The following is a 27,892-nucleotide window of genomic DNA, read 5'->3' on the forward strand; positions in this document are numbered from 1 at the left end:
TCGGTGGTGGCAGCGTCATGGTGTGGGGCGGCATCTCTATCCACCACAGGACCCCCCTCTATGTGGTGGATGGCAATCTGAATGGAATCCGCTATCTGAATGAGATTATCCGGCCGTTGGTTCCCCCAGGCCTTCAGCAGACTGGCGGCGGGGCAGTTCTGCAGGATGACAATGCCAGACCCCACCGCGCCAGGGTGGTAACGGACTTTCTCAGACAACAAGGTATCGCCAGGATGGATTGGCCAGCATATTCGCCTGACTTGGCCCCAATAGGGAACGCCTGGGACGAATTAGGCAGGAGAGTTCGGGATAACCATGCCCCTCCGGCCAACCTTCATGATCTGGGTCAACTTCTTATGGCAGAGTGGCAGGCCATTCCCCAAGAGTTCTTCAGACGTCTGATCAACAGCATGAGGCAACGATGTGTCGAGTGTATTCGCGCCAGGGGTGGATTCACACACTATTAAACGAATGTTCTAATGTGTAAAATCCATATTTGACAACCTTCAACTTTGACAGCATGTCATGTGACTTTCTTGTATACAGTGACGTTTATTTGTGGTTTTTTGTAAATATGGAACAATAAATAAAAAATTTGGTGTAGTTTACATCATCAATCAAATACATTCTGAAACTTATTCGGTTATAAATTTTTGACCCTTAAATTCTTTTGAGTAGTATATATATATATACTCTGTCAAAAAAGTAACGGATAGGTGATAGGGAAAGAAGAAAATGTTTTGATTTTACAAAATATCGTGGGGTTTTTTGTACAATGTTGCTGAGTGATCATGTTTGTTAATGCTCATGGAATGGGACAGCATGCCCAAATGCACCTTAAAACAAATTTAACGCACGTTGTGGCATGTTGTGCGACAATTGCAGGAAATCGGCGTGAAATGTCAGATTTTGACGAATGCGCGTGAAACTCGGAGAAAAAATTGGGGGTAGTGATGGGTATTTAAAGCTGCAATGCACTCAATGATGCCTCATTTCCATTTCAACGTAGACGAGTTACAAGATGCCAAGACTAAGCCTGCCGAATCGAAACATTGCAATAGGCCGCCTCCAGTTAGGTGAATCGCAGTCAGCAGTCGCACGCCACATGAACGTCCACCAGAGCACCATTTCACGTCTCTGGGACAGGTACCAGCAGTTTCAATCAACTGAAGACCAGCCCAGAAGTGGAAGAGTATGTACAGCGGCGAGTATAGTTCAGGGACGAGTCTCGTTTCCTTCTACAGCGACGTGATGGACGACAACGTGTTTACAAAGGCCGCGATGAACGTTTTGCCAACAACTGCGTCGCCCAAGTTGACAGATTCGGTGGAGGGAGTGTCATGATGTGGGGAGCCATCTCATACACCGGCAGAAGTGAACTTCTTCGCCGTCACATGCTTCCCATCTTTCAGCAGGACAATGCCAGGCCGCATACGGCACGCGTAACAATGGATTTCCTACAGAATGAGAACATTAATGTGCTGCCATGGACATCAAGATCGCCAGATCTCAACCCCTTTGAACCCCTCTATGGGACGAAATGGACAGACGTGTACGTCAGCGTGACTCGGAGCCTCAGACGCTTCCGCAACTGGCACATGCACTGCAGGAAGATTGGGCTAGGATTCCACGTGCCCGGTTTCAGAGACTCATTCAGTCTATGCCAAGGTGATGTCGCGCAGTGATTGCTGCTGGTGGTGGCCAAACAAGGTACTGATTTCAGCGCCCTCGTGCGGCGCTGTTTGGTGACGAAATGGCCTGCACGCCTATGCTTTTCTTTTTTGACAGAGTATATATAATCTGAGTCACAATCTACAAAGACGCCTTCCCACCTCAAATTACCGTATATCCCGTATGAAATTAACCGCACCAACAATTTGCACCGTCGTTTTATTAAAATTCCTATAATAATTACATATCCAATTTTTGAATTATTATATCCGTCCCTGCCTTTAACAGTTATTGTAATTGTTCTAATAGTGGATCAATTACTAATTAAGGACACAACATGGGCTTAGTCGGTATTCAACAGTACTTAGAGGTTAAAACGAACGCAATACAACGGCAAAACAGTTTACCAGTTGGAAGTGACAGTCCCAAAACATGACGACTAACACGGCAATAATTATTGGGAACTGTCACAACTTTGTCTAAATGTATTTGAGCCTTGTGCAAAAACACGATTTCAGTTCGTTAAGTGTTTCGTCATTCAGATTATGCTCGCAAGAGATCATGTTTCGCAGGAGGAGAATATGATTGCGTACCGTATACAAATCAACCGATGTCTGGTGGCTGGTTTTCCTGGACATTTTACACAGAAGTTTCATCAATGCATCTTATACTAACCACGAAGGAAATAGTGCCACACTTGCGTGACTTGAAGTGGCGTTGTCTGGTCTGACTGGCCAGTCGTCAGCTGGCTGGAACCTGGTGGGGGATAGCACTGTTTTCACTTTCGTCCACTTTACCTTCAATAAAATACGTCATCATTTCACCCTTTCCTTTCACTTTAACAAGCCCACGCCTTTCGAATATGTAACCAAAATCTTGAAGAATGGTCATGGTTTCTTTTGTAATCTGAAATGAAAATGAATCCAGAGAAGAAGTATATATATATATATATATATATATATATATATATATATATGAGAGAGAGAGAGAGAGAGAGAGAGAGAGAGAGAGAGAGAGAGAGTATGTATATTATTATATATATAAACGATCCCGTGTCTGTCTCTGCCTCTTTCTCTGCCTCTTTCTATGCCTCTTTCTCTCTCTCTCTCTCTCTCTCTCTCTCTCTCTCTCTCTCTCTCTCTGTCTTTCTCTTTCTCCCCTCTCTCTCTCAATATATATCACTCTGTCTCTATATTTCTCTTCCTTACTCCTTCTCTCACTCCATCCCTCTCTGTCTCCCTCTCTCTCTCTCTGTGTGTGTGTGTGTATGTGTGTGTTTGTGTGTCTCTTTCCATCTCTCCTTTCCCTTGTGATTTACCTGTATTTTCCCCATCCGGCCAGTCGACTCCATCCGGCTAGCGACGTTCACAGTGTTGCCCCAGATGTCATAGTGTGGTTTCTTGGCTCCTATTACGCCTGCTATTACTGGGCCGTGGTTTATACCTGGTTCAATTAAACAAACAACATTCTACCAGTTCTATAATTGGCCACATGGGGAGGCGGAGGACACCATTCTATTATTTTTCTTTTTTTTTCTTTCTCTTGTTATTAATACGGTTAATTAACACAAACTAGAGGCTTACAAATTGTCAAGATCAAATTGTTAAATGACTGTTAATTCACAAAGACTAGTGTCTTAATAATTCTCAACACTAAACTGTTAAACGACTGTTAACAAATACTAGACACTACCAGTTCTTAACATGAAATTATTAAACGACTGTTAATTAACATAGACTAGAGGTTTACCAATCTTTAAGATGAAATTGATAAACGACTGTTCGTTAACAAAACCTAGATACTTACCAATTCTGAAGACGAAATTGATATAAACTACTGGTAATTAACACAGACTAGAGAGTTACCAAATCTTACATTGTTAATTTACTAGTGACTTACAAATTCTTAAGGTAAATCAATAAACGCATGTTAATTAACATGGCTTAGAGCTTTGCTGCTTCTGAAGAGGAAATTGTTAAATGACTGTTAACATAGACTGCAGTCTTACCAATTCTCAAGATGAAATTGTTAAACAACTGTTAACATAGACTATAGTCTTACCAATTCTCAAGATGAAATTGTTAAACGACTGCTCATTGATATTATTCAGAGTCTCCCTCAACAAGAATGCAAACTGCACGAGCACATCCAGGTGTTTCCAGGGATGCTGTGTCTGGAACAATTGTATATCATATGTAATAACTCCATTCGGCCTTATTCAGCAGAACAAACAACAACAAAAATTACTTTTATTTTAAAAGTGCAACTTTTGTCAGTTATATAATGATAATCTGATAAAAAAAATATCACGTTAACGTCCACAGAAACTGACAAAATAACTAAATAGTACATACTGCTGTCGAATCGATAGGGAACACATGTCATATTGTACAAATACTGACAGGTTATTACATAGTATAGACAAGTAATATTTAGAAGTTACATAATACCCATGTAAAGAATTGTCTTATAAACAAAGAATAGCTATAATATTACGCCCGGCAACACATTACCTCACAAGGGCAAGCTATATCAGATTCTAAAATATTAGTGTGTTGTGAACAAATTTATGTTATAAAAATTGTATACTAACATTATATCTCTGTATATATTTATAGGATATTAAACGAGCTTCCATTTCGTATCATGTTTATGTCCCGAGTGAAATAATTTTCAGTTGTCACGAGCTTTAGCGAGTTTAATATCCTATTTATTACCCATAATCGGTCTTAATTTATATCACTCAACTCGTTTGGCTGACGTTCCTGTAACTTACAGTGATATTTTTTAGTGCACCAATTGATGACGACATCGCGTGACGTCAAATGTGTTACGTCCCACTTGGCATTCCAGTGGGACGTATCACTTTGATACGTACCAAGATATTTTTAACGATATGGTTAATAAGTGTACATTATGTGCCCCAGGGCCATTGGGCGTAATGCGAATAAAGTTATTAATATGTATAAAGAGTTAGCCTATAATGCATAGCTCATGGTCATACCTTTTTGCCAAGTGTGTAAAAATAGGATTTTATGTTAAGTTAGTAGAGACAAGACAATTAATCAATAAAAAATAGACTTACATGCTAGTTATTTTAGAATTTGATATAATAAGGTTAATACTGTGTTGATAATATTGTAGATTGTTGGGTGGACAAGTGTTGTAGTGTACGTAAATGCTACAATATGTAACAGATATTTTCATTAAAAAACCCCTAAAAATCCCCAAACTATGGTACGGAATGACATTTCTCAATGACATGAAATTAATGGTACGAAATGATTAAGTACATGTAGTTTCATACGAAATTACTGTAGCACGAAATCACTATGATTCGCGGAATCGAATGCAGATGAACGGCAGAGTTGTCGGGCTAGGCAACCTGGTGATGTGTTTTCTACGGCTGCTTGGTACCAGAACACGACGCTTACCGTTGAAGATGCGTCAGTTGTCAGTCCACTGGCTGTCATGTACGTCGTGCCGATAGTTTTGATTTTACAGATTGATGCGAACTTCGGTTGTGAAAGCAGCTACAAGACAACGATATTCATGTTTTGAGGAACGTGCCTAAAATAGCCTTAACAGGTCATCAACAATATAACATTCATCGTTAGAGGTAGGAACCTAAAATGTTTCAAACATGTAACAAGATGTTTGTTTTGTTTTACAATACCACAAGAGCACATTGGTTTGTTAATCATCGGTAATTTTGACATATACTCTTAGAGAGGAAACCCGCTACATTTTTCCATTAGTAGCAAGGGATTTGTATATGCACCATCCCACAGACAGTATAGCACATACCACGGCCTTTCATATACAAGTCGTGGTGCACTGGCTTGAACGAGAAATAGCCCAATGAGCCCACCAACGGGCATCGATCCCAGTCTAACCGCGCATCAAGTGTGCGCTATACTACTGGGCTACACCGTGCCCCTAGCACGCCACAATTTCAATCTTCAATAATCATAGACTATTGTAGAAAACAATACACGTTAAACACCATAACCACTATTGTAGAAAACAATACACGTTAAACACCATAACCACTATTGTAGAAAACAATACACGTTAAACACCATAACCACTGTTGTAGAAAACAATACACGTTAAACACCATAAGCACAATAATCATAGACTATTGTAGAAAACAATACACGTTAAACACCATAAGCACAATAACCATAGACTATTGTAGAAAACAATACACGTTAAACACCATAAACACAATAATCATAGACTACTGTAGAAAACAATACACGTTAAACACCATAACCACTATTGTAGAAAACAATACACGTTAAACACCATAACCACAATTACTATAGACTATTGTAGAAAACAATACACGTTAAACACCATAACCACAATAACCATAGATTTTGTTGTAGATCAAATAGCTGCTGGCATTTTAAAAATAAAGGCAAATTGCCAAAAGTTATATAATAAATAGAACATTTTATGGGTTTTTTTTGGTCAAATATGATTTACATCTCATCTCGTAAAGTTGCAATTATAGCACACTCGTCGCGCAAGCACGACTCGTCAGCTATGATTGCAAACTTCACTCGATGAGATATAAATCATATTTGACAAAAAACATGAAATATCCTCTATGTATTGTAGCTAAAATAGCTGCAGCACGTCATAGCGTCAATAGGCATTGACTATGTATTGTAGCCAAACAACTAACACGTCAGTAATCATAGACTATGTATTGAATATAAAATAGTTAGCATGTTATATAATCAATATTCAATAACTGTGTTGTAACGACTGTGCTAGTGCGGGGTTGGTTTTATGGTATTGAGCGTTAACTGAAGAGGAACGATTTCTTAAGGTAACTACAGCTGATAGTGGTACATGATAAAGCCAGGTTAATACAACGGTAAACCCTAACGGGATTCGAACCCCTATCTTCACATTAAGAGTCTAGTGGCTGCTCTGCTTACCTCGTCGTAATCTGATATAATTTCGTTAAGGAAGCGGAAACACTCTAGGCCATTCTTGTTGACTTTACTTTCGTTGTAGAAGTCGTGGAAATTGGGGCAAGCAGCGAACATCACCCCTACCTCGTCATAGGCGTGGCTGTAGAGTTCCTGAAAGAGTCGTTATGGATGTCTTTATTAAAATAACTACACAAGATGTCAGGGTCACCCCTACCTCGTCATAGGCTTGGCTTCAGAGTTCGTGACGTCACCATGGATGTCTTTATTAAAATAACAACACAAGATGTCAGGGTCACCCCTACCTCGTCATAGGCATGGCTACAGAGTTCGTGACGTCACTATGGATGTCTTTATTAAAATAACAAGACAAGATGTCAGGGTCACCCCATACCTCGTCATAGGCATGGCTACAGAGTTCGTGACGTCACTATGGATGTCTTTATTAAAATAACAACACAAGATGTCAGGGCCACCCTTACCTCGTCATTGTGTCCCCCTCCACCAAGGTAAACGATTGTCTTTTTTATTTACAAATGTTTGTTTGTTTTCATTTGTTTTGTGTTTGGTGGTGAGGAATCCTATAATACTCACTCACTCTCTCTCACTCACTCCTCTCTCTCTCTCTCTCTCTCTCTCTCTCTCTCTCTCTCTCTCTCTCTCTCTCTCTCTCTCTCTCTCTCTCTCTCTCTCTCTCTCTCTCTCTCAGCGTTGTGACACCTGTTTAAAATGTAATGGAGAATACACGGTTAACTGGCAATTTTTAAAAAATAACCCTGAGTTGGCTATTTTTCAAAAATCGACAGTTAACTGTGTATTTTCTCACTTAAACCACACTCAAATGGTATAAATTATTAAAATATAAACACACACACACACACACACACACACCTTCCCAAAACGTGGCAAACTACTAAAAGCACTATCCCGATAGCACATAACTGGGAGAACCTTTCAAATGGTGATAAAAAACATGAAACTTGGCATAGTTGATCTCTCTGGGGCGTTCTTCAAATCCTATTAAAGGGACATACCCTAGTTTTTATACACTAACGCACATTTTTGACTATTATAACCGTTTTTGATAACCTAAATCATACTTTACTTAGATTTTATCGCTTAGATTATCAATTTCCGTAATATTCGAAGTGTTTTTGTTCATAATATCACAAAATGCATTTCTCATATTTTTTAAAACGCACGTGCGTCTGAGAAGCAACAGTTATCGAGTCGAGTTTTAGTCTATTTGTAGAGGGTATTTCACCTGTTCAAAGTCACAGACTCATGTTTCAGTCAATTGTAACTTTATCCAAATGTGTTATAGGTTTGTAGATTAACTAAACTTAGTGTTAATTTTCACGGGTTGAACCACTTGAATTTTCAATATGGTGGCCGTTTTTAAATGTTTTATTTTGTTTGTCGTTTTGTCTTTATTTGCTTAGTTTTTTTGGGGGGGGGTGCGGGTTTTGGGTTGGGTTGGGGTTTTTTCGGGGGGGGGGGGGGGGGGGGGGGTGAGAGGGTGCCTTAGAGGAATGTTTCTGTTTCTACGGCTGATTTTGTGATTTCTTGTGTTTTGTTAGTATAACTACTGACTACACCGTGTAGGACGACGTGAGCAGCGTGTACCTCGTCTTTCTTGCGATGTCCGACGAACTCGCGCGCCACGTGGGCCGGTAGCAGACAGTAGATGAGCGCCTGGTTCTTGTGACGTAGTTCCGTGACCTTCACCTTGTGCAGGTCAGCCTCCTCCTTCCACAGAAACAGACGACGAAACGTGGCGTCAATCTGAACAAAGAAAGGAATATTTGTTTAACGTTATGGCGTAGCGACGTTGGCCGAGAGAAAGTGACGAAAGCACCGCTATATAGGCTACTTCTACCAGCAAGGGGCGGGACGTAGCCCAGTGGTTATTAAAGCGTTCGTACCGGCCTCGGTGGCGTCGTGATTAGGCCATCGGTCTACAGGCTGGTAGGTACTGGGTTCGGATCCCAGTCGAGGCATGGGACTTTTAATCCTGATACCGACTCCAAACACTGAGTGAGTGCTCCGAAAGGCTCAATGGGTAGGTGTAAACCACTTGCACCGACCAGTGATCCATAACTGGTTCAACAAAGGCCATGGTTTGTGCTATCCTGTCTGTGGGAAGCACAAATAAAAGATCCCTTGCTGCTAATCGGAAAGAGAGAGAGAGAGAGAGAGAGAGAGAGAGAGAGAAGAGAGAGAGAGAGAGAGAGAGAGAGAGAGAGAGAGAGAGAGAGAGAGAGAGAGACAGACAGACAGACAGACAGAGAGAGAGAGAGAGAGAATATCAGGTTACTACGTTTCGATATCGTGGTTACTTAGCGATGTTTAGATAAAATTATAACAGGCGAGCTTCAAGACGAACATGTACCGGAGCATATATATAGAATATCAAGTTACTACGTTATGCATTTGTGCATGCTGTCCCATTCCAGGAACATTAACAAACATGGTCGTTCAGCAGCATGGTCATCCCGTATCACCTATGCGTTTCTTTTTTCACAGAGTATATATAAAATATTAGGTTATTACGTGTTGATATCGTGGTTATTTGGCGAGGTTTATATAACGTTGTAATAGGCGAGCTTCAAGACGAACATACCCGGGAGAGAATATATATATATATATATATATATAGAGAGAGAGAGAGAGAGAGAGAGAGAGAGAGAGAGAGAGAGAGAGAGAGAGAGAGAGAGAGAGAGAGAGAGAGAGAGAGAGAGAGAGAGACAGACAGACAGAGAGAGAGAGAGAGAATATCAGGTTACTACGTTTCGATATCGTGGTTACTTAGCGATGTTTAGATAAAACTGTAACAGGCGAGCTTCAAGACGAACATGTACCGGAGCATATATATAGAATATCAAGTTACTACGTTTTGATATTGTGGTTAGTTGGCGAGGATTAGATAACGGTGTAACACCGTTAAATGAACCAAACCAAATAACCACAATATCAAAACGTAGTAACCTGATGTTTTTTTTCTTATGCAACCCCTTTAAGTTATATTTTTCTACTATGTTTCAGTTAAAAGCGGTGTAGAAACTATTAGTTTTGTCGTGTACAAACTACTACCGGAAACCGGACAATAACAGGTGACCGAAAGCATATCGGGAATGGCATAGCCAGCCTAAAAGTTAAAGGGACATTCCTGAGTTTGCTGCATTGTAATATGTTTCCGACTAATAAAATATTTCTACGATTAAACTTGCATATTAATTATATTTTCTTGTTTAGAATATCAGTGTTTGTATATTTAATGTGTTTTTGGTCGTCTTAATATTTGCAAGAAACCCAAACTGGAGTTTGTCTTCAAATAATTTCGTACGTACGAAAAAATATATTTGAGGAAATAAAATCAAATTTAACCTAGTACAAATATTACAACGATCAGAAACACGTTTAACATACCGACACTAATATTTTATGCAGAAAAATATAGTTGATATGTAATTACAATCGTTAAAAAGTATCTGTTAGTCGATAACGTCTTTGAAATTGCAGCAAATTCAGGAATGTGTTTCCAAATTTTAAATAAAATACTTTGATTATAGTTCAAAGACTGTTGTGTCACAACATTACAATTATTGTACCCTTTTCTGTAAAAATACACTCAAGTTCATGTGTGACTTGAAGAAGATCTACATCACTGACGTCTAGTGACTGTGACGTCAGACGCTGTTCCAATGTAAACTTTTTTTGCAGGAAGCTACTTGTTTTGGGGTGGGTTTTTTCAAAATGTTTAATTCAAAACGCGGGCTAGTTCCGAATGGGAGCGAATAATGGAGAATTGAAAAATAAGAGGTAATTTGACGTTACAGGAAGTGTAAATACTATATTTATTTATGCAGTTCATAAATTATTGTTGTAAAAGGATGTTTGAAAAATTAGATAATGACCCACCTGAAAATTGAACAAACATCCGTCATGCGCATTGCCTAATGACCTGATAACACTTCAAATTATTATGTAGGGGTTATCAGGTCACATGAAGCATGGTTGCATGATAATTTATGGTTTATAGACTTCACATTTGACAGATGAATAACCAATTCACAAACCTGTCTGTTGAAGTACGCCAGTGCTAGTGCTGCTGCAACCACTGACGCCGACAAAAGGTATTTTGTTGGTAATCTGTCCCTGCAAAAAACAGAAGAAAAAAAGAAGAAGATATATATAATAATATTGATTCAACCATTCATTCATTCATTCATTCCTTTCAACTTATTATCACGAAAAATAAATAAATGGGTTTAAGGTCTTATTTGTATTAAAATACTACATGAATGAGTGATCTAAAATTGATAATGAAAATAATATTTCTGAATGATTTGTAGAAATGTGTCGGAAGTGTCTTATTATTAGGTAAAATAATATTGGTCGTTTCCATACCTTGGGACATTTCTTTTTCCATGTTATAAAGTTTCGTACACGGCAGTAAAACCTTATCATCAATTATCTTTGTCTTTTGTGTGTCACAATAACGTTTGCCTTTGAGTATATATTATCTAGGACATAAACAAATTTCACGCACGTTTCCGTATTTAAGAATAAATTACTCCGAACATTAGGACGACCAGAAACACAGATAAAACGAAAGTCCGTAATGTCTGTCCATGTAAGAGTTTTGGACTATGGGGCAAATGGTATCACTAGTCTCTGTTTTTCATTTTAATCCACTGTCGCTGGTTATTAAAATAGTTTGTTATACCAATATAAGAGTGACAATACAAATGCCAACTAATAGGCATAATCATATTTACTTCATCAACATATAATCCATATATATATATACAAATTAACAATTTAGTCAAGGTTGTTTCGCTTTTATCCTGGTGACATATTCATAAACATACTTAAATCAACAGATGATACTGACCTAAATATGGAAAAGTATGTAGATAGGTATCATATATTGACATAAGTACATATATGAATAGTCTGGTGAGTATATTCGTGTGTGTGTGCGTGCGTGAGTGCGTGGGCGCGCGTGTGTGTTTGTTTGTGTGTGTGCCTGTGCGTGTTTGTGTGTGTGTGTGTGTGTTGTGTGTGTGTGTGTGTGTGTGTGTATGTGTGTGGTTACTACACATCCACATAAGAAATAGTAAGTGCAAATACCAGGTGTGTAATACAAACAATAACCGTTACCTGGACCTGTTTACGTTGACGTCATATTGGTCGAAAAACAGAGGGAAGATGACAGTAGTAGCTAGTATGTAAGTCGTTGTCATGACAGCCAGGATAGTCAACTTGACCATGTGGCTGATCTGTACTAGACAGGAAACTGCTAGAAAAACAAGACTCCCGATTTCAACAAAGTATGGCGAGTAGTGACAGCGCTCATCGTGTGGGTCCATGGGATACCCGGAAGTCGTCGTTGTTGAGATGTCACAGCCCACCTGAAAACAGTGTACACAATACTTGACGGTACTGCTAACTTACACAGTGTATTCTAGCCTGATCCTGCGTAAATGTCCGAGAATGAGTAGAACTACATGAACAATGTAAACAAGAACTGTTTTACAACTGCATGGCGAGAGATTCACCAAGAGCAGAGCCAGTGTATGTGTAAGGTGGGGTGGGAGTGTTGTACAACTGCTTGGTGAGATATTCACTAGTAGCAGAGCCAGTGTCTGTGTAAGGTGGGGGTGGGGGTGTTTTACAACTGCATTGTGAGAGATTCACAAGTAGTAGAAACAGTGTGTGTACGGTGGGGGTGGGGTGGGCGTGGGGGTGGGGGTGTTTTACAACTGCATGGCGAGAGATTCACTAGTAGCAGAGCCTGTGTAAGGTGGGGGTGGGGGTGTTTTACAACTGCATAGCGAGATATTCACAAGTAGTAGAACCAGTGTGTGTAAGGTGGGGGTGGGGGTGGGGGTGTTTTACAAATGCATGCCGAGAGATTCACTATTAGCAGAGTCAGTGTGTGTGTACGGTGGAGTGGGGGTGTTTTACAACTGCATGGTGAGAGATTCACTAGTAGCAGAGCCAGTGCATGTGCAAGGTGGGGTGGGGGTGTTTTACAACTGCATGGTGAGAGATTCACTAGTAGCAGAGCCAGTGTATGTGCAAGGTGGGGTGGGGTGTTTTACAACTGCATGGTGAGAGATTCACTAGTAGCAGAGCCAGTGTATGTGCAAGGTGGGGTGGGGGTGTTTTACAACTGCATGGTGAGAGATTCACTATTAGCAGAGCCAGTGTATGTGCAAGGTGGGGTGGGGGTGTTTTACAACTGCATGGTGAGAGATTCACTAGTAGCAGAGCCAGTGTATGTGCAAGGTGGGGTGGGGGTGTTTTACAACTGCATGGTGAGAGATTCACTAGTAGCAGAGCCAGTGTATGTGCAAGGTGGGGTGGGGGTGTTTTACAACTGCATGGTGAGAGATTCACTAGTAGCAGAGCCAGTGTATGTGCAAGGTGGGGTGGGGGTGTTTTACAACTGCATGGTGAGAGATTCACTAGTAGCAGAGCCAGTGTATGTGCAAGGTGGGGTGGGGGTGTTTTACAACTGCATGGTGAGAGATTCACTAGTAGCAGAGCCAGTGTATGTGCAAGGTGGGGTGGGGGTGTTTTACAACTGCATGGTGAGAGATTCACTAGTAGCAGAGCCAGTGTATGTGCAAGGTGGGGTGGGGGTGTTTTACAACTGCATGGTGAGAGATTCACTAGTAGCAGAGCCAGTGTATGTGCAAGGTGGGGTGGGGGTGTTTTACAACTGCATGGTGAGAGATTCACTAGTAGCAGAGCCAGTGTATGTGCAAGGTGGGGTGGGGGTGTTTTACAACTGCATGGTGAGAGATTCACTAGTAGCAGAGCCAGTGTATGTGCAAGGTGGGGTGGGGGTGTTTTACAACTGCATGGTGAGAGATTCACTAGTAGCAGAGCCAGTGTATGTGCAAGGTGGGGTGGGGGTGTTTTACAACTGCATGGTTAGAGATTCACTAGTAGCAGAGCCAGTGTATGTGCAAGGTGGGGTGGGGGTGTTTTACAAGTGCATGGTTAGAGATTCACTAGTAGCAGAGCCAGTGTATGTGCAAGGTGGGGTGGGGGTGTTTTACAACTGCATGGTGAGAGATTCACTAGTAGCAGAGCCAGTGTATGTGCAAGGTGGGGTGGGGGTGTTTTACAACTGCATGGTGAGAGATTCACTAGTAGCAGAGCCAGTGTATGTGCAAGGTGGGGTGGGGGTGTTTTACAACTGCATGGTGAGAGATTCACTAGTAGCAGAGCCAGTGTATGTGCAAGGTGGGGTGGGGGTGTTTTACAACTGCATGGTGAGAGATTCACTAGTAGCAGAGCCAGTGTATGTGTAAGGTGGGGTGGGGGTGTTTTACAACTGCATGGTGAGAGATTCACTAGTAGCAGAGCCAGTGTATGTACAAGGTAGGGGTAGGGTTGTTTTAATCGGCTCAAGTGACCTAAAAAGTGGAACATACATAATATGTAGCCGTCTTTTGTTTGTTCGTTTGGTTAGTTAGTTAGTTGATTGATTTTTTTTTTCGTTTGGGATTTTTTGTTCCAATTAACAATGTCAACAAGGAATTAACGTTCCTTAGACCTTACTTAGCGCTCCCGGCTCGCGCACAGAGCGAGTTTTAATCACTATATGGCCACAACCCCGACTCGACATTTAACAACCTAATCATTAACTCACTTCCTTGCGCATTACAAACTGAGGGGTGTACCCGGAACGCTATAACTGAACCTTAATTGGATATATACTCTTCAAAAAAAATAGGAGAACTCTAATAAGAATTTAAAATTGCCAAAATTGTAAGGGATATTAGCTGTGGGGAATGGTTATATGATAATAGTGAATTAATTGGGTAAATATTACAACCGGTAGTTCAGTATTACAGTAGGATTTATGACCATTGGGGTCAGAAGTGAAATTTGAAAGTTGACTTTTTTTTTATCAGTAAATCGCAAATTCAAACAATAAAAATGACTAAACACAAAATAATAACAACTGTATGATCAACAGAATGAAAAAGATTGACAGAAGTAATGTTCCACAGTGATTAATCGACCTTCCTGGAAATTGTCAAAATCGAAAATGACACCCGACGCATGTGTATGGGGCAATTGCGTAATGCACGTGTAAATTATGGAATGTGTTTCGGTGTGTGTGATAAACAGACCTGAACATTCTTTACTAGGATGTCTGTGGTCAAAATGTATGTTCGATCTAATAGTTGATATTAACATTAATATTTCAGGTTCCCCTACTTTTTCTCACCAGCTGTATTATATCAGATGGCTGGAACGAGAAATAGTACGTAACTTCACCAGCTGTATTATATCAGATAGTAATGTAAGTGTGTCTGTAACTACACTCACCAGCTGTATTATATCAGATAGTAATGTAAGTATGTCTGTAACTACACTACTACGTTCACCAGCTGTATTATATCAGATAGTAATGTAAGTGTGTCTGATAGCTGTATTATATCAGATAGTAATGTATGTCTGTAACTACACTCACCAGCTGTATTATATCAGATAGTAATGTAAGTATGTCTGTAACTACACTCACCAGCTGTATTATATCAGATAGTAATGTAAGTATGTCTGTAACTACACTCACCAGCTGTATTATATCAGATAGTAATGTAAGTATGTCTGTAACTACACTCACCAGCTGTATTATATCTGTATGTCTGTATATCACCAGCTGTATTATATCAGATAGTAATGTGTAGCTGTATTATATCAGATAGTAATGTAACTACACTCACCAGCTGTATTATATCAGATAGTAATGTAAGTATGTCTGTAACTACACTCACCAGCTGTATTATATCAGATAGTAATGTAAGTATGTCTGTAACTACACTCACCAGCTGTATTATATCAGATAGTAATGTATGTAACTACACTCACCAGCTGTATTATATCAGATAGTAATGTATGTCTGTAACTACACTCACCAGCTGTATTATATCAGATAGTAATGTAAGTATGTCTGTAACTACACTCACCAGCTGTATTATATCAGATAGTAATGTAAGTATGTCTGTAACTACACTCACCAGCTGTATTATATCAGATAGTAATGTAAGTGTGTCTGTAACTACGTTCACCAGCTGTATTATATCAGATAGTAATGTAAGTATGTCTGTAACTACACTCACCAGCTGTATTATATCAGATAGTAATGTAAGTGTGTCTGTCTGTCACCAGCTGTCTGTAAGTGTGTCTGTACACTCACCAGCTGTATTATATCAGATAGTAATGTAAGTGTGTCTGTAACTACACTCACCAGCTGTATTATATCAGATAGTAATGTAAGTGTGTCTGTAACTACACTCACCAGCTGTATTATATCAGATGTAGTGTGTCTGTAACTATGTCACCAGCTGTATTATATCAGATAGTAATGTAAGTGTGTCTGTAACTACACTCACCAGCTGTATTATATCAGATAGTAATGTAAGTGTGTCTGTAACTACACTCACCAGCTGTATTATATCAGATAGTAATGTAAGTGTGTCTGTAACTACACTCACCAGCTGTATTATATCAGATAGTAATGTAAGTAAGCTGTCTGTAAGTGTGTCTGTAACTACTCACCAGCTGTAGTGTGTCTGTAACTACGTTCACCAGCTGTATTATATCAGATAGTAATGTAAGTGTGTCTGTAACTACGTTCACCAGCTGTATTATATCAGATAGTAATGTAAGTGTGTCTGTAACTACGTTCACCAGCTGTATTATATCAGATAGTAATGTAAGTGTGTCTGTAACTACGTTCACCAGCTGTATTATATCAGATAGTAATGTAAGTGTGTCTGTAACTACACTCACCAGCTGTATTATATCAGATAGTAATGTAAGTATGTCTGTAACTACACTCACCAGCTGTATTATATCAGATAGTAATGTAAGTGTGTCTGTAACTACACTCACCAGCTGTATTATATCAGATAGTAATGTAAGTGTGTCTGTACACCAGCAGCTATACAGATAGTAATGTAAGTGTGTCTGTAACTACACTCACCAGCTGTATTATACAGATAGTAATGTAAGTGTGTCTGTCACCAGCTGTATTATATCAGATAGTAATGTAAGTGTGTCTGTAACTACACTCACCAGCTGTATTATATCAGATAGTATCACCAGCTGTATTATATCAGATAGTAATGTAAGTGTGTCTGTAACTACACTCACCAGCTGTATTATATCAGATAGTAATGTAATCACCAGCTGTATTATATCAGTAGTAATGTAAGTGTGTCTGTAACTACACTCACCAGCTGTATTATATCAGATAGTAATGTAAGTGTGTCTGTAACTACACTCACCAGCTGTATTATATCAGATAGTAATGTAAGTGTGTCTGTCACCAGCTGTATTATATCAGATAGTAATGTAAGTGTGTCTGTAACTACGTTCACCAGCTGTATTATATCAGATAGTAATGTAAGTGTGTCTGTAACTACACTCACCAGCTGTATTATATCAGATAGTAATGTAAGTGTGTCTGTAACTACACTCACCAGCTGTATTATATCAGATAGTAATGTAAGTGTGTCTGTAACTACGTTCACCAGCTGTATTATATCAGATAGTAATGTAAGTGTGTCTGTAACTACACTCACCAGCTGTATTATATCAGATAGTAATGTAAGTATGTCTGTAACTACACTCACCAGCTGTATTATATCAGATAGTAATGTAAGTGTGTCTGTAACTACACTCACCAGCTGTATTATATCAGATAGTAATGTAAGTGTGTCTGTAACTACACTCACCAGCTGTATTATATCAGATAGTAATGTAAGTGTGTCTGTAACTACACTCACCAGCTGTATTATATCAGATAGTAATGTAAGTATGTCTGTAACTACACTCACCAGCTGTATTATATCAGATAGTAATGTAAGTGTGTCTGTAACTACACTCACCAGCTGTATTATATCAGATAGTAATGTAAGTGTGTCTGTAACTACGTTCACCAGCTGTATTATATCAGATAGTAATGTAAGTGTGTCTGTAACTACACTCACCAGCTGTATTATATCAGATAGTAATGTAAGTGTGTCTGTAACTACACTCACCAGCTGTATTATATCAGATAGTAATGTAAGTGTGTCTGTAACTACGTTCACCAGCTGTATTATATCAGATAGTAATGTAAGTGTGTCTGTAACTACACTCACCAGCTGTATTATATCAGATAGTAATGTAAGTGTGTCTGTAACTACGTTCACCAGCTGTATTATATCAGATAGTAATGTAAGTGTGTCTGTAACTACACTCACCAGCTGTATTATATCAGATAGTAATGTAAGTATGTCTGTAACTACACTCACCAGCTGTATTATATCAGATAGTAATGTAAGTGTGTCTGTAACTACACTCACCAGCTGTATTATATCAGATAGTAATGTAAGTGTGTCTGTAACTACACTCACCAGCTGTATTATATCAGATAGTATGTAATGCTGTATTATATCAGATAGTGTGTCTGTAACTACACTCACCAGCTGTATTATATCAGATAGTAATCATGTCTGTAACTACATCACCAGCTGTATTATATCAGATAGTAATGTAAGTGTGTCTGTAACTACACTCACCAGCTGTATTATATCAGATAGTAATGTAAGTGTGTCTGTAACTACACTCACCAGCTGTATTATATCAGATAGTAATGTAAGTGTGTCTGTAACTACACTCACCAGCTGTATTATATCAGATAGTAATGTAAGTGTGTCTGTAACTACACTCACCAGCTGTATTATATCAGATAGTAATGTAAGTATGTCTGTAACTACACTCACCAGCTGTATTATATCAGATAGTAATGTAAGTGTGTCTGTAACTACACTCACCAGCTGTATTATATCAGATAGTAATGTAAGTGTGTCTGTAACTACACTCACCAGCTGTATTATATCAGATAGTAATGTAAGTGTGTCTGTAACTACACTCACCAGCTGTATTATATCAGATAGTAATGTAAGTGTGTCTGTAACTACGTTCACCAGCTGTATTATATCAGATAGTAATGTAAGTGTGTCTGTAACTACACTCACCAGCTGTATTATATCAGATAGTAATGTAAGTGTGTCTGTAACTACGTTCACCAGCTGTATTATATCAGATAGTAATGTAAGTATGTCTGTAACTACACTCACCAGCTGTATTATATCAGATAGTAATGTAAGTATGTCTGTAACTACACTCACCAGCTGTATTATATCAGATAGTAATGTAAGTGTGTCTGTAACTACGTTCACCAGCTGTATTATATCAGATAGTAATGTAAGTGTGTCTGTAACTCCACTCACCAGCTGTATTATATCAGATAGTAATGTAAGTGTGTCTGTAACTACACTCACCAGCTGTATTATATCAGATAGTAATGTAAGTGTGTCTGTAACTACGTTCACCAGCTGTATTATATCAGATAGTAATGTAAGTGTGTCTGTAACTACACTCACCAGCTGTATTATATCAGATAGTAATGTAAGTGTGTCTGTAACTACACTCACCAGCTGTATTATATCAGATAGTAATGTAAGTGTGTCTGTAACTACGTTCACCAGCTGTATTATATCAGATAGTAATGTAAGTGTGTCAGATAGTAATGTAAGTGTTGTACTACACTCACCAGCTGTATTATATCAGATAGTAATGTAAGTGTGTCTGTAACTACACTCACCAGCTGTATTATATCAGATAGTAATGTAAGTGTGTCTGTAACTACGTTCACCAGCTGTATTATATCAGATAGTAATGTAAGTGTGTCTGTAACTACGTTCACCAGCTGTATTATATCAGATAGTAATGTAAGTGTGTCTGTAACTGTCACTCACCAGCTGTATTATATCAGATAGTAATGTAAGTGTGTCTGTAACTACACTCACCAGCTGTATTATATCAGATAGTAATGTAAGTGTGTCTGTAACTACGTTCACCAGCTGTATTATATCAGATAGTAATGTAAGTGTGTCTGTAACTACACTCACCAGCTGTATTATATCAGATAGTAATGTAAGTGTGTCTGTAACTACGTTCACCAGCTGTATTATATCAGATAGTAATGTAAGTGTGTCTGTAACTACGTTCACCAGCTGTATTATATCAGATAGTAATGTAAGTGTGTCTGTAACTACACTCACCAGCTGTATTATATCAGATAGTAATGTAAGTGTGTCTGTAACTACACTCACCAGCTGTATTATATCAGATAGTAATGTAAGTATGTCTGTAACTACACTCACCAGCTGTATTATATCAGATAGTAATGTAAGTGTGTCTGTAACTACACTCACCAGCTGTATTATATCAGATAGTAATGTAAGTGTGTCTGTAACTACGTTCACCAGCTGTATTATATCAGATAGTAATGTAAGTGTGTCTGTAACTACACTCACCAGCTGTATTATATCAGATAGTAATGTAAGTCACCAGCTGTATTATATCAGATAGTAATGTAACTGTAACTACACTCACCAGCTGTATTATATCAGATAGTAATGTAAGTGTGTCTGTAACTACGTTCACCAGCTGTATTATATCAGATAGTAATGTAAGTGTGTCTGTAACTACGTTCACCAGCTGTATTATATCAGATAGTAATGTAAGTGTGTCTGTAACTACGTTCACCAGCTGTATTATATCAGATAGTAATGTAAGTGTGTCTGTCTGTAACTACACTTCACCAGCTGTATTATATCAGATAGTAATGTAAGTGTGTCTGTAACTACACTCACCAGCTGTATTATATCAGATAGTAATGTAAGTGTGTCTGTAACTACACTCACCAGCTGTATTATATCAGATAGTAATGTAAGTGTGTCTGTAACTACACTCACCAGCTGTATTATATCAGATAGTAATGTAAGTGTGTCTGTAACTACACTCACCAGCTGTATTATATCAGATAGTAATGTAAGTGTGTCTGTAACTACACTCACCAGCTGTATTATATCAGATAGTAATGTAAGTGTGTCTGTAACTACACTCACCAGCTGTATTATATCAGATAGTAATGTAAGTATGTCTGTAACTACACTCACCAGCTGTATTATATCAGATAGTAATGTAAGTGTGTCTGTAACTACACTCACCAGCTGTATTATATCAGATAGTAATGTAAGTGTGTCTGTAACTACGTTCACCAGCTGTATTATATCAGATAGTAATGTAAGTGTGTCTGTAACTACGTTCACCAGCTGTATTATATCAGATAGTAATGTAAGTGTGTCTGTAACTACACTCACCAGCTGTATTATATCAGATAGTAATGTAAGTGTGTCTGTAACTACGTTCACCAGCTGTATTATATCAGATAGTAATGTAAGTGTGTCTGTAACTACACTCACCAGCTGTATTATATCAGATAGTAATGTAAGTGTGTCTGTAACTACGTTCACCAGCTGTATTATATCAGATAGTAATGTAATGTAAAGTGTGTCTGTAACTACACTCACCAGCTGTATTATATCAGATAGTAATGTAAGTATGTCTGTAACTACACTCACCAGCTGTATTATATCAGATAGTAATGTAAGTGTGTCTGTAACTACACTCACCAGCTGTATTATATCAGATAGTAATGTAAGTGTGTCTGTAACTACACTCACCAGCTGTATTATATCAGATAGTAATGTAAGTGTGTCTGTAACTACACTCACCAGCTGTATTATATCAGATAGTAATGTAAGTGTGTCTGTAACTACGTTCACCAGCTGTATTATATCAGATAGTAATGTAAGTGTGTCTGTAACTACACTCACCAGCTGTATTATATCAGATAGTAATGTAAGTGTGTCTGTAACTACACTCACCAGCTGTATTATATCAGATAGTAATGTAAGTGTGTCTGTAACTACACTCACCAGCTGTATTATATCAGATAGTAATGTAAGTGTGTCTGTAACTACACTCACCAGCTGTATTATATCAGATAGTAATGTAAGTATGTCTGTAACTACACTCACCAGCTGTATTATATCAGATAGTAATGTAAGTGTGTCTGTAACTACACTCACCAGCTGTATTATATCAGATAGTAATGTAAGTATGTCTGTAACTACACTCACCAGCTGTATTATATCAGATAGTAATGTAAGTGTGTCTGTAACTACACTCACCAGCTGTATTATATCAGATAGTAATGTAAGTGTCTGTCTGTCACCAGCTGTATTATATCAGATAGTAATGTAAGTGTGTCTGTAACTACGTTCACCAGCTGTATTATATCAGATAGTAATGTAAGTGTGTCTGTAACTACACTCACCAGCTGTATTATATCAGATAGTAATGTAAGTGTGTCTGTAACTACACTCACCAGCTGTATTATATCAGATAGTAATGTAAGTGTGTCTGTAACTACGTTCACCAGCTGTATTATATCAGATAGTAATGTAAGTGTGTCTGTAACTACACTCACCAGCTGTATTATATCAGATAGTAATGTAAGTGTGTCTGTAACTACACTCACCAGCTGTATTATATCAGATAGTAATGTAAGTGTGTCTGTAACTACGTTCACCAGCTGTATTATATCAGATAGTAATGTAATGTATTATATCAGTAATGTAAGTGTGTCTGTAACTACGTTCACCAGCTGTATTATATCAGATAGTAATGTAAGTATGTCTGTAACTACACTCACCAGCTGTATTATATCAGATAGTAATGTAAGTGTGTCTGTAACTACACTCACCAGCTGTATTATATCAGATAGTAATGTAAGTGTGTCTGTAACTACACTCACCAGCTGTATTATATCAGATAGTAATGTAAGTGTGTCTGTAACTACACTCACCAGCTGTATTATATCAGATAGTAATGTAAGTGTGTCTGTAACTACACTCACCAGCTGTATTATATCAGATAGTAATGTAAGTATGTGTAAGTGTGTCTGTAACTACACTCACCAGCTGTATTATATCAGATAGATGTAAGTGTGTCTGTAACTACACTCACCAGCTGTATCAGATAGTAATGTAAGTATGTCTGTCACCAGCTGTATTATATCAGATAGGAATGTATGTCTGCAACTACACTCACCAGCTGTATTATATCAGATAGGAATGTATGTCTGTAACTACACTCACCAGCTGTATTATATCAGATAGTAATGTAAGTCTGTAACTACGTGTCTGTAACTACACGTTCACCAGCTGTATTATATCAGATAGTAATGTAAGTATGTCTGTAACTACACTCACCAGCTGTATTATATCAGATCAGATAGTAATGTAATGTGTGTCTGTAACTACACTCACCAGCTGTATTATATCAGATAGTAATGTAAGTGTGTCTGTAACTACACTCACCAGCTGTATTATATCAGATAGTAATGTAAGTGTGTCTGTAACTACGTTCACCAGCTGTATTATATCAGATAGTAATGTAAGTGTGTCTGTAACTACACTCACCAGCTGTATTATATCAGATAGTAATGTAAGTGTGTCTGTAACTACACTCACCAGCTGTATTATATCAGATAGTAATGTAAGTGTGTCTGTAACTACGTTCACCAGCTGTATTATATCAGATAGTAATGTAAGTGTGTCTGTAACTACACTCACCAGCTGTATTATATCAGATAGTAATGTAAGTGTGTCTGTAACTACACTCACCAGCTGTATTATATCAGATAGTAATGTAAGTGTGTCTGTAACTACGTTCACCAGCTGTATTATATCAGATAGTAATGTAAGTGTGTCTGTAACTACACTCACCAGCTGTATTATATCAGATAGTAATGTAAGTGTGTCTGTAACTACACTCACCAGCTGTATTATATCAGATAGTAATGTAAGTGTGTCTGTAACTACGTTCACCAGCTGTATTATATCAGATAGTAATGTAAGTGTGTCTGTAACTACACTCACCAGCTGTATTATATCAGATAGTAATGTAAGTGTGTCTGTAACTACGTTCACCAGCTGTATTATATCAGATAGTAATGTAAGTGTGTCTGTAACTACACTCACCAGCTGTATTATATCAGATAGTAATGTAAGTGTGTCTGTAACTACACTCACCAGCTGTATTATATCAGATAGTAATGTAAGTGTGTCTGTAACTACACTCACCAGCTGTATTATATCAGATAGTAATGTAAGTGTGTCTGTAACTACGTTCACCAGCTGTATTATATCAGATAGTAATGTAAGTGTGTCTGTAACTACACTCACCAGCTGTATTATATCAGATAGTAATGTAAGTGTGTCTGTAACTACGTTCACCAGCTGTATTATATCAGATAGTAATGTAAGTGTGTCTGTAACTACGTTCACCAGCTGTATTATATCAGATAGTAATGTAAGTGTGTCTGTAACTACGTTCACCAGCTGTATTATATCAGATAGTAATGTAAGTGTGTCTGTAACTACGTAACTACACTCACCAGCTGTATTATATCAGATAGTAATGTAAGTGTGTCTGTAACTACACTCACCAGCTGTATTATATCAGATAGTAATGTAAAGTCACCAGCTGTCTGTAAGTGTGTCTGTAACTACTCACCAGCTGTATTATATCAGATAGTAATGTAAGTGTGTCTGTAACTACGTTCACCAGCTGTATTATATCAGATAGTAATGTAAGTGTGTCTGTAACTACGTTCACCAGCTGTATTATATCAGATAGTAATGTAAGTGTGTCTGTAACTACACTCACCAGCTGTATTATATCAGATAGTAATGTAAGTGTGTCTGTAACTACACTCACCAGCTGTATTATATCAGATAGTAATGTAAGTGTGTCTGTAACTACACTCACCAGCTGTATTATATCAGATAGTAATGTAAGTGTGTCTGTAACTACACTCACCAGCTGTATTATATCAGATAGTAATGTAAGTGTGTCTGTAACTACACTCACCAGCTGTATTATATCAGATAGTAATGTAAGTGTGTCTGTAACTACGTTCACCAGCTGTATTATATCAGATAGTAATGTAAGTGTGTCTGTAACTACGTTCACCAGCTGTATTATATCAGATAGTAATGTAAGTGTGTCTGTAACTACACTCACCAGCTGTATTATATCAGATAGTAATGTAAGTGTGTCTGTAACTACACTCACCAGCTGTATTATATCAGATAGTAATGTAAGTGTGTCTGTAACTACGTTCACCAGCTGTATTATATCAGATAGTAATGTAAGTGTGTCTGTAACTACACTCACCAGCTGTATTATATCAGATAGTAATGTAAGTGTGTCTGTAACTACACTCACCAGCTGTATTATATCAGATAGTAATGTAAGTGTGTCTGTAACTACGTTCACCAGCTGTATTATATCAGATAGTAATGTAAGTGTGTCTGTAACTACACTCACCAGCTGTATTATATCAGATAGTAATGTAAGTGTGTCTGTAACTACACTCACCAGCTGTATTATATCAGATAGTAATGTAAGTGTGTCTGTAACTACACTCACCAGCTGTATTATATCAGATAGTAATGTAAGTGTGTCTGTAACTGTCACCAGCTGTATTATATCAGATAGTAATGTAAGTGTGTCTGTAACTACGTTCACCAGCTGTATTATATCAGATAGTAATGTAAGTGTGTCTGTAACTACACTCACCAGCTGTATTATATCAGATAGTAATGTAAGTGTGTCTGTAACTACACTCACCAGCTGTATTATATCAGATAGTAATGTAAGTGTGTCTGTAACTACGTTCACCAGCTGTATTATATCAGATAGTAATGTAAGTGTGTCTGTAACTACACTCACCAGCTGTATTATATCAGATAGTAATGTAAGTGTGTCTGTAACTACGTTCACCAGCTGTATTATATCAGATAGTAATGTAAGTGTGTCTGTAACTACACTCACCAGCTGTATTATATCAGATAGTAATGTAAGTGTGTCTGTAACTACACTCACCAGCTGTATTATATCAGATAGTAATGTAAGTGTGTCTGTAACTACGTTCACCAGCTGTATTATATCAGATAGTAATGTAAGTGTGTCTGTAACTACACTCACCAGCTGTATTATATCAGATAGTAATGTAAGTGTGTCTGTAACTACGTTCACCAGCTGTATTATATCAGATAGTAATGTAAGTGTGTCTGTAACTACGTTCACCAGCTGTATTATATCAGATAGTAATGTAAGTGTGTCTGTAACTACACTCACCAGCTGTATTATATCAGATAGTAATGTAAGTGTGTCTGTAACTACACTCACCAGCTGTATGTAACTATTCACCAGCTGTATTATATCAGATAGTAATGTAAGTGTGTCTGTAACTACACTCACCAGCTGTATTATATCAGATAGTAATGTAAGTATGTCTGTAACTACACTCACCAGCTGTATTATATCAGATAGTAATGTAAGTGTGTCTGTAACTACACTCACCAGCTGTATTATATCAGATAGTAATGTAAGTGTGTCTGTAAACTCACCAGCTGTATTATATCAGATAGTAATGTAAGTATGTCTGTAACTATCACCAGCTGTATTATATCAGATAGTAATGTAAGTGTGTCTGTAACTACACTCACCAGCTGTATTATATCAGATAGTAAGATAGCTGTATTATATCAGATAGTAATGTAAGTGTGTCTGTAACTACACTCACCAGCTGTATTATATCAGATAGTAATGTAAGTATGTCTGTAACTACACTCACCAGCTGTATTATATCAGATAGTAATGTAAGTGTGTCTGTAACTACACTCACCAGCTGTATTATATCAGATAGTAATGTAAGTGTGTCTGTAACTACACTCACCAGCTGTATTATATCAGATAGTAATGTAAGTGTGTCTGTAACTACACTCACCAGCTGTATTATATCAGATAGTAATGTAAGTGTGTCTGTAACTACACTCACCAGCTGTATTATATCAGATAGTAATGTAAGTGTGTCTGTAACTACACTCACCAGCTGTATTATATCAGATAGTAATGTAAGTGTGTCTGTAACTACACTCACCAGCTGTATTATATCAGATAGTAATGTAAGTGTGTCTGTAACTACACTCACCAGCTGTATTATATCAGATAGTAATGTAAGTGTGTCTGTAACTACGTTCACCAGCTGTATTATATCAGATAGTAATGTAAGTGTGTCTGTAACTACACTCACCAGCTGTATTATATCAGATAGTAATGTAAGTGTGTCTGTAACTACGTTCACCAGCTGTATTATATCAGATAGTAATGTAAGTGTGTCTGTAACTACGTTCACCAGCTGTATTATATCAGATAGTAATGTAAGTGTGTCTGTAACTACACTCACCAGCTGTATTATATCAGATAGTAATGTAAGTATGTCTGTAACTACACTCACCAGCTGTATTATATCAGATAGTAATGTAAGTGTGTCTGTAACTACACTCACCAGCTGTATTATATCAGATAGTAATGTAAGTGTGTCTGTAACTACACTCACCAGCTGTATTATATCAGATAGTAATGTAAGTGTGTCTGTAACTACACTCACCAGCTGTATTATATCAGATAGTAATGTAAGTGTGTCTGTAACTACACTCACCAGCTGTATTATATCAGATAGTAATGTAAGTGTGTCTGTAACTACACTCACCAGCTGTATTATATCAGATAGTAATGTAAGTGTGTCTGTAACTACACTCACCAGCTGTATTATATCAGATAGTAATGTAAGTGTGTCTGTAACTACGTTCACCAGCTGTATTATATCAGATAGTAATGTAAGTGTGTCTGTAACTACACAGATAGTAATGTAAGTGTGTCTGTAACTACACTCACCAGCTGTATTATATCAGATAGTAATGTAAGTATGTCTGTAACTACACTCACCAGCTGTATTATATCAGATAGTAATGTAAGTGTGTCTGTAACTACACTCACCAGCTGTATTATATCAGATAGTAATGTAAGTATGTCTGTAACTACACTCACCAGCTGTATTATATCAGATAGTAATGTAAGTGTGTCTGTAACTACACTCACCAGCTGTATTATATTACTTATTTACTTACTTTGAAACAAATGATTGGCACAATATATGCTGCTCCCATGGCAATTAACATGGATTCACCGATAATGAAAGCGATGCTACCGGCGAGAGTGCTGTAAAAAGAGACGAAAACTGTCTGGAAAGGAACATATGTTTAACACACTTTTAATTACGTACTGACAGAGAGACAGGCAGGCTGGCAAACAGACAGACAGACAGAGAGACAGACAGACAGAGAGACAGACACAGGCTGGCAAACAGACAGACATAAAGAGAGACGGACAGACAGACAGACAGACAGGCTGGCAAACGTACT

The 27,892-nt window shown here is 38.0% G+C and overlaps 1 protein-coding gene across 1 annotated transcript in view; it reads right to left on the bottom strand.

Moving 5' to 3' along the window:
* Positions 1-1,876: 1,876 nt before the first annotated feature.
* LOC121388074 (adenylate cyclase type 3-like) overlaps positions 1,877-27,892 on the bottom strand; it is a 103,527-nt gene continuing 77,511 nt past the window's right edge. The window contains exons 13-21 of the mRNA XM_041519286.1: positions 27,599-27,689; positions 11,787-12,037; positions 10,700-10,778; positions 8,247-8,405; positions 6,627-6,773; positions 5,106-5,204; positions 3,733-3,844; positions 2,990-3,114; positions 1,877-2,577 (exon numbers count right to left, since the gene is read on the bottom strand). Coding sequence (XP_041375220.1) covers positions 2,413-2,577; positions 2,990-3,114; positions 3,733-3,844; positions 5,106-5,204; positions 6,627-6,773; positions 8,247-8,405; positions 10,700-10,778; positions 11,787-12,037; positions 27,599-27,689 — 1,228 coding nt within the window. The 3' untranslated portion in view covers positions 1,877-2,412. The remainder of the gene's footprint in view (positions 2,578-2,989; positions 3,115-3,732; positions 3,845-5,105; positions 5,205-6,626; positions 6,774-8,246; positions 8,406-10,699; positions 10,779-11,786; positions 12,038-27,598; positions 27,690-27,892) is intronic.

This window comes from Gigantopelta aegis, chromosome 2 (assembly GCF_016097555.1).
Source record: "Gigantopelta aegis isolate Gae_Host chromosome 2, Gae_host_genome, whole genome shotgun sequence".
Taxonomy (NCBI): domain Eukaryota; kingdom Metazoa; phylum Mollusca; class Gastropoda; order Neomphalida; family Peltospiridae; genus Gigantopelta; species Gigantopelta aegis.